Raw genomic sequence first — 14376 nt, forward strand, 5'->3', positions numbered from 1 at the left:
AGTTCCGTGCTGGATGCTGCTGCTTCATGGTGATTCAAGTTTCCATACTACAAATGTTGTAATGCAGAGGTGGAGACACTCAAGCACCTGCCCTATAGTCCTGATCTCTTCCCCCTTCGGTCACTTGAAGAAGGCCTTAATGTGTCAATGTTTCCTGTCAGATGAGGATGTGCAGCAGGCAGTGTTGGGTTTCATCATGCAACAGGGCACAGTGTTTTACAAAATTGGTACCTTCAACTTGGTGGGCCAGCTGGATGATTGTCTCAATGCTCACGGCAATTTTGCCTGACTGGCTTACCAATTTTTTACTGTATGGCCTTCACATGGAAACTTTTTGACTGACACTTATACATAACAGAAATACAACTAATATGGGTTAAAAGATTGGACCAGAAACCCAAATCATACAATTACAGTAGAACAACATTCCTGGAGTAGAGATTTTGTTAGCACAATATGAAGTTGCAAATGTTGCCACGAATGCTAACATACAATAACATTCATAAACACAGAGGAGGCGTTGAGTGCAGACAAGCGCAATGAAAAGACTACTGAAGATTTAAGCTTTTGGCCAAAACGCCTTCCTCGGAAACAGAAAGCATATATACACACACACACACACACACACACACACACACACACAAGCACAGCTCTCACACACAGCTGCTGTCTCCAGCTGCTGTTGTCTGACTGTGGACTCTTAATTGCATCTGAAATGAGCAGTAATACGAGATAGGTTGTGAGAATAAGGAGGGGGCAGGGGGGGGGGGGGGGGGGATAGCAGGGTAGGGATGGAGGAAGGTATTGTACTGCCTGTGAGAGCCTGCAGGGACACGATGGGGACAGGACAGAGCTGCTAGTTGCAGAGCAGGTGCCCCGTTGTATTGGCTGCTGGAGAGGCGGAAGAAAGGGAGCAAAAATGGGAGAGAGGATAGGAGAGAAACAGAGAAGTGGAACAGGCTAGTGCAGGCTGTTCCAGCTCATGAGCTCCATGCTGAGTTGCGGAGCACTCCCTGCTCCACAGAGCACTGTCACTCACTGTGAACAATCAAATGGGTCGGTGACACATGGCATGACAGCTGGCACGGCATGCCTTTTGATCCACCTGCAGCACCTTACATAATCGCCAACATCATGCTCCTAGCAGCTATGATGCAGTGACATGACTACCTCGGGGATACAGGAAGTTAAGGAAATAAATGAGAAATAACTGTTTTGTTTTAAAAGAAATTGTATATGTTTATTGGGTGTCTGAAATTATACATTTTTTTCATATCGACAGCAAAGTGTCGCAGCGTTAATGTGGAGAATGGCCTTCAGTGTCGCATCCTAAAGAAAAGATCGTACCTTGGTTTTTATTTTTTCCATTGTTGAGAAAAGCTGCCCACAAGTATTCATAGATTCAAACAAGCATATGATATGTGGGGCATTTTTGTGGTACTTTTCCTGTTTTTTGCTGTAAGAACGACACTACTGTGACAAATTAAGCATGTAAGCATGTTGTAGTATCTGTCTTTCATCAAAATTGAATTTTGCTAACCAATAACTTCCAACTGGAGTGCAAACAGTAAATCATCAGGTGAAACCGAGACAGAAGTGCTGAACAACTTCATTTCTACTTTAAAAATGCTGAACTGTCAGAATCATGTTTCAATAACATGATAAGCTGCTTTATCTTGGCTTGATAGTTGCCAAAACTGGTACCTTCCGGTAGTTTTAAAGAAGACAGACAACTGAAGAACGTTAAAATTCTGTCACCTATCTGCTTCTCAAACAAGCATAACTTTTCCATAAACGCTCCGATTAGGTCTTGCATGTCAACTAATGCTGCTCTTTGCCCTGACCGATTTAAATAATTCATATGCATTTTTATGTCAGCTACGAATTTCTGATGTCCATTTTAAATCTTTCAGACAGTGTGTTTCTTCTCCTTTCATTTTGAGAAAAAGAGGTATTTCCTCATGAATGGTAAAGAAAACACCAAGAACTTTTCCCTGACTAAGCCAAGGAACTGTGCTGTGGTAAGGTATGTCCCATACTCTGCTTCAGGGTGTATACGTGGACAAGTAAAAAAATTCCTGGATTTTTCCCGGTTAAAAATACACGTTCTCTCGGGTGATAGTATACTTTTCCTTATCAATCCTTTGAATGGTTATGGTTTTATACATGGGTGTAGAATTTCCCGGCACTTTAGAAAACGAAACTCAGGGAAAAAGACACATTTTGAAAATATCTTTGATGTGCAGCAACATGTACGCTGCATATTTTTGTATTACGAAAGTATACATTGGAATTCCACCAAACACCGCATGTTATTTTCCGAATAATTGAAATCAAGATTTCGATGCCCTTTTGTAAGCCGTTCGTAGCTCATGCAACGTGATCTCGCCAGCCGATGACAGCAGATATTCAGAGCATAGGACACGTGATGTAGTCAGCCAACAGCAACACCACTGTTAAGTAGCACGAACACACAAACAGGGAAAGTTAATAGTTTAAATTAATATACATAGTGTTGCTACAAGGAAAGCACAGCTTTCACATATAATATTGGTCCCAAGGTGCAAGAGAAGCTAAGCTTTCGCATATACAGTTGATCTTTTTTGCGTGTGTTACACTTTAAGATATATCACACAAATGTGCCAGTAAAATTTTTAATAATGACATAAATGTCTGATCTTCAGGGTTTGAAATTCTTCTAAATGGCCCGTCATCAAAGAGTTGATTTTTAAATGAGAGTAAAATGTTCTGTGTTTAATAAATTCATGGTACATTCTTGCACATAGTTCAACTTAGGTAAAAGGATATTTACATTGAAAGTAATGCTTTTCAAACCACTATTCGCAATATTTTCCCACAACCTGTTAGAAATAGGTTCGTTTCAGCAGTTGCCAGAGAGCGCAGATAACAGGTGACACCGCGCTTGGCTAGCTATGATGACGTAGGAAGCCTGTACATACGCACGTGTAAAATATTAAAAGATCATACATTATGGCATAAAAGACACAAGACATCAGAGGATACTGCAAGAGCATCGGAATTTTGTGAACCATATTAAAATGTGCACATTTAAAGTGCATACCTAAAGGGCACATTCGTATGTCCAGATTCCCAATGAATTAGACCTCGACCTGATATTAAGCTTCTCAGTGTGGTTTTCGGGATGTAAATTTTCTTGGAGCACCAGTACTGTATTATATCATGTTTGGTTCTTTATTATGGCATAAAGGCGGAAATAAAATAAAATCTGAAACTAATGACATATTTCAGCCTCCCATAATTATAAGAATGTGTATTAATTCACCTGATAGCTCCCGGCCACAGATATCCATTTTGTTTTCATTTGACATGAGAGTAAGCGAAGGGGAAACAGCAAAATCACTAAATGTAAACCGGCCGGAGTGGCCGTGTGGTTCTAGGCGCTGCAGTCTGGAGCCGAGTGACCGCTACGGTCGCAGGTTCGAATCCTGCCTTGGGCATGGATGTGTGTGATGGCCTTAGGTTAGTTAGGTTTAATTAGTTCTAAGTTCTAGGCGACTGATGACCTCAGAAGTTAAGTCGAATAGTGCTCAGAGCCATTTGAACCATTAAATGTAAACACGGGTCACATGGAGACTACCCAGTATCACTCAGACTGCTCTGTGCATCAGCCCCGGATCTACGACATTAGCGAAGCGGGTCAATACTAAAAAAAATCGAATTTTCAAAATATGTTCATCTTGTTGCGCACACCTTTCTGAAAAGTCTGAAACATAAAACATATGTATTCGAGGAAATGTAAAACATATTATTTGGTCTTAAGTATGCCAAAGTGCAGTGCCACGCCTCTTCATGAAGCATTTTTCTACCACACGTCCAAACTATATTCAGGAGAGTGGAAATTGAAATGTCCTGTAGTGCCTCTCCTGTTCCCAGTCGGCCGGTTTGACAGCCTGCCCCTCTTAAAAAAAAATCTCACAATTAATAGCGGATGGGATTACTTGTAATCAAGAGAACAACAACTCTTCAGAAAATCTGAACTCTTTGTTGCCTATTAGCTAATAACTTTTGTGAGACACAAAATTAAATATAGGATATATAAAACCAGTACTGACAAGAGATAAGCAAGAAATTACACATTTCTTCAAACCTTAGCTCCTAGCATTTTTTTCTCTCTAATCTTGCTACAGCTTTACATGGCGTGCTTTCCTTTCTGCGAAAGAATCTATTACCTCATCAAAGTTCGTCAAACGATTTGCTACATGAAAAATCGAAATGTCGTTATCTAAAACTGAAAAAGCTGTTAATACAAACAATACCCAAGACTGGTGTGGTTTCTCGATCTGATTACGTCTATTTTGTCACTGTCTGCTAGATAAAACAAAATAGGCCTTTCTAATATGGCAGCAGTTTTGTAACACACCAAATAAACGAGACTGTTTTGGCACAAATCGTTATTTTTATAACACGACAGAATATAATTCACGAAGTACCAATAATAAATGCCTATTAGGTCTACTACAAGCAAAAAGTTTTATGTTAGGAAATAGTTTCACATTTCATTCATACGCACCAGCTTCTCAAGCATGAGATCGAAAAGTAGTATTACGAAATTTTTATATAAATTTAAAATCGTCTTATTCTTCTGTAATTTGTGTGATGTCCCCGTTTCTTCTCCTTCCTCGTTCTAACAATCTTGTCATCACCAATTCTGTAGCTGTTGGTGCCACTGTCAAAATTTGTTCGCCGATCAACTCCACTAACCCTGCCAGAATCACAGGTTTAGTTATCCCGTGATTATTTTCCGGTTAGACATTATTACGTGTTCGAACAACGTTTTCCGCGTTATTTCCAGAATAGAACTTATCGGCTGCCAGCCGGGGACTGTACTACTGGCTTACTAGTGTAGCAATCTGTCAAAATTTCATTTTCTTGGATACACCGAGGAGATAATACGTAATCTTTCTCACCTGTTATTCCTGTCAGTCGTTTATTTGCATTCTGGTAGTCAGAATCTATGGATTTCGCTAGTAATTATAATAATGCTGATCATTCGCAAACCCAATCAACCACATAATCAGACAACGATTGGCATTCATCCGTTCGGCTTTACTCCCTCAGCTCGTATAGCCCCGTCCCCTTTTGTCTGCGAAAGTTTATTTCTAGATGCGACAAGGATTCTTCTGACAAAGACATCACGTACACAATGCATGCATTCAAAAGTCAACTTATGATTCAGTCAGAAATCAACTTAAAATGTGTTCAAAAATGTTCAAAAACCAACAGGGAAGCGTTTCAAAATCATATGAATAATCGATAGACAAACGTGCGCTGGATGCTAGGCGCTTTGTGAAACAAGTTTTTTTCCTCAAGAACATGAATCTGGCGCCCCCTTTCCCTGGAGCATCTAGCTGCTTGCTGCTACTGCTTGCATAGCCAACAGCCACATTCCTGTAGCCAGAAGCAGAAGAATCTACTACTGAAACGTGACTCAAGTGCGCACGAGCCCGCTCGTAGCTTTAATACGAATCCAATGTAAACAGTTGTGACTTCACACTCATTGGAAGCAATTTGTTGTTATGAAGCACTGCATAATCTTCCTAAACCCTTTGACACATTTTCAATTGGCAGACGCTTGCATGAGCACTGTGTGTCGTTGTTGTATATGGCGCATTTCCTATGCAATTTAAGTTATTTTCGTTTTTTTCTCTTGTTTATGTTTTATTGTTGAAGTATTATTCTGCAGTAGTGGGATACAGTAATATCCTTTGTTAGAGATTTGGTTCTTACCAGTCAAAATTACAAATATTTAACTGTAAACTAAATCAATGAAAAATTCCCGGAATTCTAAAAATATCCCGGGTTTTTCCTGGTTTTCTCCCGTGTGAAAAAATTCCAGAGTTTTTCCCGGATCTCCCGGGTCGTATACAACCTGTGCTTCTGTATCTTTCAGGAGTTCTTTGAAATGGAGGTGATTTATAATGTGGCACCATACAAAAATCACACATTTTAAGAGAATGTAGTGTCTTTTGGCGAATGAAACAATGAGCAGCCAAAATATATTTTCTTGAATTCATTCTTGAGTTTATGTTTTAAATGAGAAGCGAAACCTTGACGATGCTTGATCATTTATGGAGCACCACCTGTGGCTACAGAATGGGGCTTATCCCAAAGCAAATTCATGTTGTCCCCCAATTCACAACAACTTCAAAAACGTCAAGTCCTGTTGCTGTGTAATCTCGCTGTACCACATCCATAAGTTTCTCCATTACTTGCAGCTCTATATTGACACCAACCACAAATATTGGAAGTTTAGCATAGTCACATATATCTGTACTTTTGTCAAGTGCTAGCTTAAATGCAACAAAGCTCTTGGATTTTCTCCTGAGCTGTTTCACTAAATTCGTTGTCACGCCCAGGTTTCAACGAGACACTGTTTGCTTTGAAAGGCAAACCCCTTCAAATGACCACAGCTCCGTTGGAAACAAACATTCTGCAACCGCTAACATGCATTATTTTATGAAAGGTCCGTGGAAAACAGCTTGCCACTCATAGCTATAATGTGAGCAACTCTGTACCTTGCTGAAACTGTATTTCAGCTCCATTTTCTTCACTGTCATTCAACAGAAAAGTATAAACACATTACAGTACATGAACTCTGCTGCACATTTCTGTAACTTCTGTCCTCAGAATGCTTTTTTGAACTTTCACCTCCTGGTATGTTGATCTTAAGCCTGGCTACTAGCTCTTTGCATGCTTCACCTTCAATCTACTCATTATGCGCTGTGTGAAGACGTGTATAATGACACCATATGTTGTACTCCTTGGCAGAATTAAATACTTTATGGCAGGCAAGGCACTGTGGACGTCCACCCCTCCCCTCAATATATAGAACTGTATCCTCCAATTGAGGCACAGGACTTCCGCAACTGTTCACAGCTGCCACTGCCATGGATTGTTGTACGAGTTGCGGCCTGAGCACAGTGGCTTTGCTACCCCCCTCGCCCCCCATTACACAGATCCCCAGCCACTACAGCGAGCACTCCTCCCCTCTGGGGCACTTGTGGAGCAGCCTGGGCTAGTGGATGCAGTGGTAGATCAGAAAGCATGAGTGGTGCTCGAGTGGGAGTTGGGAAGTGGTTAGAGAAGTTTTGCTATTCTATCCTGGACTTTCCACAGTTTGATACTCTCATACAATATTTGTTTAAGATCGTGTCCTTGCATTGCTGGTCGTGTTGAAAGCAATGATCATCCCAGAGCAGCATTAAGAGTTGATAAATATATAACTACAAATTGTTCAGTCTGAATAACTAACCTTCCACGGATCGAGACGGCTCATTTCTTTCTCCGCTTCTGCTTTCAGTCTTTGTTGGTTCTCTGGAGTAAATTCACCTTCAGCTAACCTTTCTCGCCACTCAAGACATGCTCGAGCAAAAAATTCATTATTTAAACCAGAAGAATTCAATCTGTGGAAAGAAAACAATTTTATAAGGTATTTTAAACGCCACATCACAGCTCACATTTTTACATTTATTTGTAATAACTGTATCAAATTGAAAGTATAGCTAGCTACGTAGTTGTAAATGCTCTATATTTAAATCTTCTGTTGAATGTTACTATACCAAAATGCAATCGTGAATTAAATGCTGATGTTAATTTTAGGAAAATGTGTGTGTGTGTGTGTGTGTGTGTGTGTGTGTCTCACTGTTTTTCTGAACCAGGAGTTTATTTCTCAGTAAACGAGTAGCGGGCAGAATTAAGAGGACCACTGCATTTCCTCAAGCTCTTTATTTTTAGTGACTAAAGGAATCTTATTTTTGAAAACACTTAGATCACTTCCCAATTTCTGACTGTTCATCAATTTGCTAAATACACTCTATTTTTGTGTGTTCCACTTTAGTTCATGAGTAGTTTTCTGTTTATATTGCCACAACAACATAAGAAATGCAACTCACATTAATTCCAATGTTAACACATTTGTAAGGCTAATGGCATGCATTCATATGCGAATTGTCTTATTTTACATTCTTCCTATGTAGTTAGACAATGTGATTGTTATTTCCATTAATCTCTTACTTTGTCAATACTCTTTCAGTTAATTATGACTTCACACACCAAATGTTTTTAATACCTCTGCCAAGGATTTCATGTTCTGCAACTATCTCTCTCATCACTCCTACTTCCTTGGAACCATGTGCGTAAGGGAAAAAAAAGAAAATCCAGAGGAGAAACTCATAACAGATTTTATTGTGACTCCTCAGTTATGTCAAAGTTGAAAACTTTTTTACATAGTTACAGTTTGTTATGTTTTGATGTAGTCAATATTTTCCTTAAATCGTCAACAACCCCCCACTCCCACCTCCCCGTCTCAGTTTTCTCCTTCACTACCATCCCATTTATTTTGTTTCACTCTTAATGGACACTCATATTTTGGTTTCATTGTAGTCATTTAATGTAGCAATTTTGTTCAAAGGCATGAATGTTATTCTACACAAGATACATTAACCTTTCTTAATAAGAGTTTGACAGGCCTTCCACCATGTTTATCAGCTGTATTACTTCACCAAGATATATAAAGTTATTTTTCAATTTTCCCAAAAATGACATCCCCCCCCCCCCCTCTCTCTCTCTCTCACTCACACTCACACTCACACACACACACATACACACACACACACATAAAAGCATAATACACATTCTGTTAATATCCCACTCATTGTGCATTTCATTCTTTTATTATTGCTGTTTCTTTATTATGAGATTAATACATAATCTGTAAGGAAAGCCCAAACCATGAATTCATATCTGTAAGGAAAGCCCAAATCATGAATTCATATCTGTAAGGAAAGCCCAAATCATGAATTCATGTTCTTTATTATGAGATTGATACATAATCTGTAAGGAAAGTCCAAACCATGAATTCATGTATCTCATATTTATAGCATGGTCCAAATTAGTTACTTATTATTCATTTCCTGAGTCCTCTCTCCTTTCCTTGAAAATATTTTTGAAAGCTACTGTAAAGACAAATTGTGGACAATGCATTCCTTTAATTTTACGTGTATTTACCAAACCTCTTATAATTTTTGTATTACTGTTGTTAAATTTTATCACGGCTTGACTAATTACCATTTTGTCCACAATAAATAATGGTCAGAACACACATCTGGACATACATGTACACTACTCTAATTAAATATGTTATTTTCCTTATTTTTACAAACATCAAGGACTTTTTGGAATAGAATATTGCGCCAAAAATATTATCGTTATAAGAATGTGCAGTATTATATCTAAATAACAATACAGCACCTGACAACTTACTTTTCCATGGCAACATTCTTGAATAAATGCCTCACAGAGTGCTTGCCACATCAGATTTGTATTCAGTCTCAAGCTTTTGACAACTTCAGCTATTGTCATCGTCAGAAGATTTCAGCAGGCCGCTTAACAAGGTACCTAATAGCTTACTACAATCTCCTGACAATGGCGATAGAGAAGTCACCGAAAGCACAGGACTGAACATAAGCCTTGAATATAAGCCTGACACGGAAAAAAATCTGTGAACCATTTATTCAAGTACGACACTTGTTACGTAAAATACTGATGGCAAACTTTACCTACCTTAATGAATTATCAGATTGTGTAGATATGCTAGCTCTGTCAACATCTGGGAGAAGTTGAACAAGCTTGCGCTGATACAGTGGAGGTAAACTAGAAAATGTATGCTTATTCAAAAGAGCTCTCAAATTGGTATTAACAAGGATAGAATCTGGTGTTTCAAGATCAATACAGCCTTCCTTAGTTTGTTCCAACTGTGCAGCTGCAGAAAGTTTCTTATTTGACCTTTTTCTTGGTTTTATACTAAATCCAGGTATAGAGGCCAAGACTTCACGCATTGTTGAAGGTTTGGAGGCTATGCAATTGCCTTTTGCTAAAAAGAAAATATGAAATGAGTCAATACTTAAGTATGTAATCACAAATGTAATATAATGTAGTGAGAATAAAATGATAATTTCCATTTTATAAACTCAATAAAAAAATGCAGTAACAGCTGTAGCTGCTTCTCTTTACCACAAACTCTTTATTTCCAATTTAATAGAAACTAATGGAGATACATAGAACTTCAAAAACATGTAACACATACAGGTATATTAAAGATACAATGTGCACACAGATAAGGACGTCATACAGCTACTTAATGCTAGTTAATGCTTCTATTGTGAAAGAGACTGCTTGCAGTGAGTGTAAGATGGTTGCCCATGTGAATGATTTTGTGCCCAAAAGTGAATCATCTGTGACAAGCGATTCTCAAGTACAGCATAAAAGACAGATCAAAAAGCTATACACCACTCCAACCAAGTCAACCATCAGATTCTAGACTCTAAATTTTAAAAATTCCACTTTACTGAATGTAAAAAGCTCCAATGCTACACCAGAATAACTGATACATTAAAAGTGTCTGAACTATGGTATCCAACTGCCAGTTGCTGTAATCATACGAACAAGCATTCCAGCTCCACTCTGCCTTTTCTCACTATAACCAGAAACACTGACATATCTGATGTCCTGTGTTCATTGTGTATCGTGATTATGCTGCAACATTTGTTTTTACTCTGCTTTCCTTCCACTGTATCCTTCTGAAACTGCAAGCTGCAGCTAATTTGTTGGTGAATGATTTGCTACTTGACAAATCTACTGTCAATGCAGACAAACTGATAATTTTATGGAGTTTTGGTATTGTCATAAAAAGGTAGATTACACGAGAAAGAAGAACGAATGAAAAAAAAGAAAGAATGGAATGACAACAACCACCACCAATCCTAAAGAGAGAAATGTATCTTTCTGTCCTTCTGAAGACCTAGAAATTCAAAAGTGCTATTGTGGTGCACATAGATCTGCATGCACCCATTAATGAAACATACACAGGCCATGATGAAACACAGAAGATGTCAATTATTTGGCAACGAGGAATTGCAAAATACTATAATTTTCAAACATAACTGAATTTTTTCAGTGCAGCAGCAGTTAAGATCTTTTACAGATTTCTCATAATCTAGGATAAAGGGTAAAGCAATCTACAAACAGGGAGGAACACGGAATCAGAGAATTTTCACAGAATACCAAGTATTCACAACGCTAGCACACATCTACGTCAGCATGTTTATGACAGCATCTTTAAAGGGAACTATTGCCACTATAATGTGATGCGAGTTCAAAGAATGTTTCACAAAGACACGTGACATTCTGCAAAATATTTGCAAACTGAAGCTACACATTATTAACAACAAAGTAACAATGACAGCAATTGTGAAAAAAAAGTTCAGGGAATTCACAGTAATGCCCATAGATAACAGTCGACAAAAGGAAATACATTGCAATAGTGGGGAATCGGAATAAGAGGCAATTTTGCTTCCTGTCTTACGAAATTAATCAAGAAATTTCTACACTATTATGGCATTACCTGCATTGATTGTAGTGTTCTTCCTGCGCCTTCTAGCTTGCTGACGCAAAGCATGCTTAATTACTTTCTTGCTATGAGTATGTGAGATTCTTGCACTAATATCTTTTAAGGAATCAAATGAACATCCGGGCATATTTTCCATGCTACTAGCATACAACTTGGTACCACGAGACCTCTGTTCACATTTGATGCGGCTGCATCTCTCTGGTGTTCCTGGAGTTGGTGACACAAAAAATTTAACTCAGCTGTTAGTAAAATAAATAATGTACATAGCACACACCTAATATGAATATTATTTATGAATTTATGAGAGAAATACTTTTTTTCTTTACTTTCAATGAAGATGATGTGCATCAATAATCTGAGATTATAGGCACCATATGCCCTGCAAAAATTCTGTCGCCTTCAACGTTAGGGTGATAAAGGAGGACATAGTATGGATCATATGGGATACCTGCAAATACATCAATATTAGGCAAGTGTGTGTTTTACAAACTGGAAAAAATTCTTGCTTGCTATTGCAATGAGCAAACCGTAACTCTTCTTGAGAGCTGTTATTTATTACCAATGCCTTAAAACTGGATGCTCTTGACAGAAGGGAGAAAGGTTAGTGTTCACAATGTTCCATTGAAACCTGGTTCAAGATGAAACACTTGCTCAATTGCACACAAATGGGGAACACACAAACCAGGGACTTGTAGAAAGGAACTTCCTACCATTTGCTTCCTGCCATTTCCGTAAGTGATTTAAACCACACAAAACACAAATCAGCCAGATGATGACAAGAACCACACACTTCTTGAAAGAGAGTCCAATGCCTTCACCGATATGCCACCTCACACTGTTTCTCAGTTGTGGCCGGGAAAGTGTAAGGTTCTTAAAGATAAAGAACAAGGAACTAGTGTGACTGGCAGTATGAAAACTGTCAACAGCAACACCAAGCGCCACATCCTGACTGTGAGCAAAGGAAATAATGTAAAAACTGCAAAGATTTGATGACGGCCTAGGAAAGTATTGCTTTCAAGTTGGAAGGGTTCCATGCTAGATTTAGAGAGAAGTCTTCAATAAAATGAATGAAATTTACAATCATAGATAAGCTGGAATGCAAATGAATTAAACCGATCCACAACTGAAAATTAAAGAAGCCATGCACTTGGATGGGTCACCGTCCAAGTCTGCCGCCAAGTGCTTTTGGCAAGCGTGGTGCACTCTGCCCTTATGAGGCAATCTGAGCATCTACTTCACTGAGTAGGAGCAGCACCAGTCACAAACAGCCAGGAGAGCCGTGTGCTGACCACATGCCCCTCTGTATCCGCATCCTGTTATGCCTGAAGGTCTGAGGATGACGTGGAATCCGGTCCATACCATTGGGCCTTCAATGACTGTATGCACAATCGAAAGCAAAAATCAGAACATCTCAGGAAACAAAAAACAAAATCTGTATGTAGAATGTGTGTCATGTTATGGAACAGATCATAACATGGTTCTCATTCTGATTTACACTGACAGGTCTTCGAGACGGCAATTGAAAAACTGTGAAGGCAGGACAACAATAGTCCAGTATAATCTCTTAAGACTTTCCTGGCAATTCGTTGTCATCTCATTGAGATCAGCTGTTCTGCCACTGGTTCCTACCTTCCCAACAAGGTATTTTGACACAAGAACTCTACATCTTCATCAGGTGTTCCTTGAGACTAGCTGACCAGAGCCCATATTTAAACCTGCCAAGCGCCCCGAGTTTCGTCCATCTTCCGCTCCGGATTGGATGTTCACTCTTTGGTCTGCATCTGTGAGACGCACAGCTGTAGGTGTTCCTCATTCTGTCTGCAACTGCTGTGGCAGTCTCCTGTCGTGGTGGCTGCATCATGGTGTTCCGTATTTGCTTCGAGACCATAAGATGCCCTTCTGCACTGCTCCAGCTGTTTTGCACCTGCTGCTGCCATCTCTTGCAGCAGTGTCAGTCTCCTGGTGCCCCGTAGTTAAGTCTGTGGCCACAAAGTGCAGTTCTCACATCTCACACTGCTGCTGAAGATCCGTATTACATCCGTGCTGATTGCAGCAGTCTCTTGCGCAAAGATTGCCGTCCAATTTTCTATATTAAGTCTTCTCCACGCAAGGTGTGACACTGCCTGGTGCCCGTACATGGTCTGATCCTGTAATTTACGCCTACAATTATCTGAGGTTCATTACTGAAGATATTTTTTCTAGTGTTTCCATAGCAGTTCAAATGCCAGATACCACATAGTGCTGCATTGGTATCCTGCTTCCTGACGAAGTTTTCTGCAATCTTTATTTCAACTGATTCACTGATGACACTATCCCAGAATCTGCAGGTTTGGGCCAGGATCCTGGTTTTATTGTAGTCCATGGCATGTTCACGCCCCAAGCAGTGTTTTGATATGGCTGATTTTGTGACTAGCTGAAGCCTAATACGTCTTTGGTGTTCCTTAAATCATAGGTCCACCATTGTGGTAGCTTGTCCAATATAAGTCACACCGCATTAACAACATATGTGATAAATACCAGGTTTTCTTAACCCCAGGTCATGTTTGACTGTTCTGATTTTGTTGGCTGGGTAGAAATATTTTAGATATTGTGTTTCTTCAGGATTCTGCTGATCTTGGCGGAGACAGGCCCTGCATACAATAGAAAAGCTATCTTCCTAGTCTCTTCTTTTTCTTCCTCTTTCAGCGTATCAGGTCGTCTGGTGGAATGTAAAGCTTTGCAGATGTCCACTGTCGAATACCCACTGTAAATGGACACTTGCTGGAGATGTTCTAATTCCGTTGTGAAGCCATGAAAGTTGGAAAGTTTCTTGGCTTGGTGTACAAATATTCTGAGTACCCTAATCTTCTGTGCTGGGTGGTGGCAGGTGTCAGCCTGTATGATATAAGTATGTGTTGGTTTTCGATACACACTGTGGCCAATGGTGC

General features: G+C 39.3%; 1 protein-coding gene across 4 annotated transcripts in view; it reads right to left on the minus strand.

Annotated features, from left to right (window-relative positions):
• LOC126161782 (uncharacterized) overlaps positions 1-14376 on the minus strand; it is a 207371-nt gene that overhangs the window by 133844 nt on the left and 59151 nt on the right. For 3 of the 4 annotated variants that reach the window (XR_007534954.1, XM_049917855.1, XM_049917853.1), the window contains exons 3-5: positions 11444-11656; positions 9604-9913; positions 7295-7445 (exon numbers count right to left, since the gene is read on the minus strand). Coding sequence is in view for 3 of the 4 variants with exons in the window: in XM_049917855.1 (XP_049773812.1) it covers positions 7295-7445; positions 9604-9913; positions 11444-11656 (674 nt within the window). In the remaining variant the exon portion in view is untranslated. The remainder of the gene's footprint in view (positions 1-7294; positions 7446-9603; positions 9914-11443; positions 11657-14376) is intronic. The other variant, XM_049917854.1, reaches the window with a different exon arrangement.

This window comes from Schistocerca cancellata, chromosome 2, assembly GCF_023864275.1.
Source record: "Schistocerca cancellata isolate TAMUIC-IGC-003103 chromosome 2, iqSchCanc2.1, whole genome shotgun sequence".
NCBI lineage: Eukaryota > Metazoa > Arthropoda > Insecta > Orthoptera > Acrididae > Schistocerca > Schistocerca cancellata.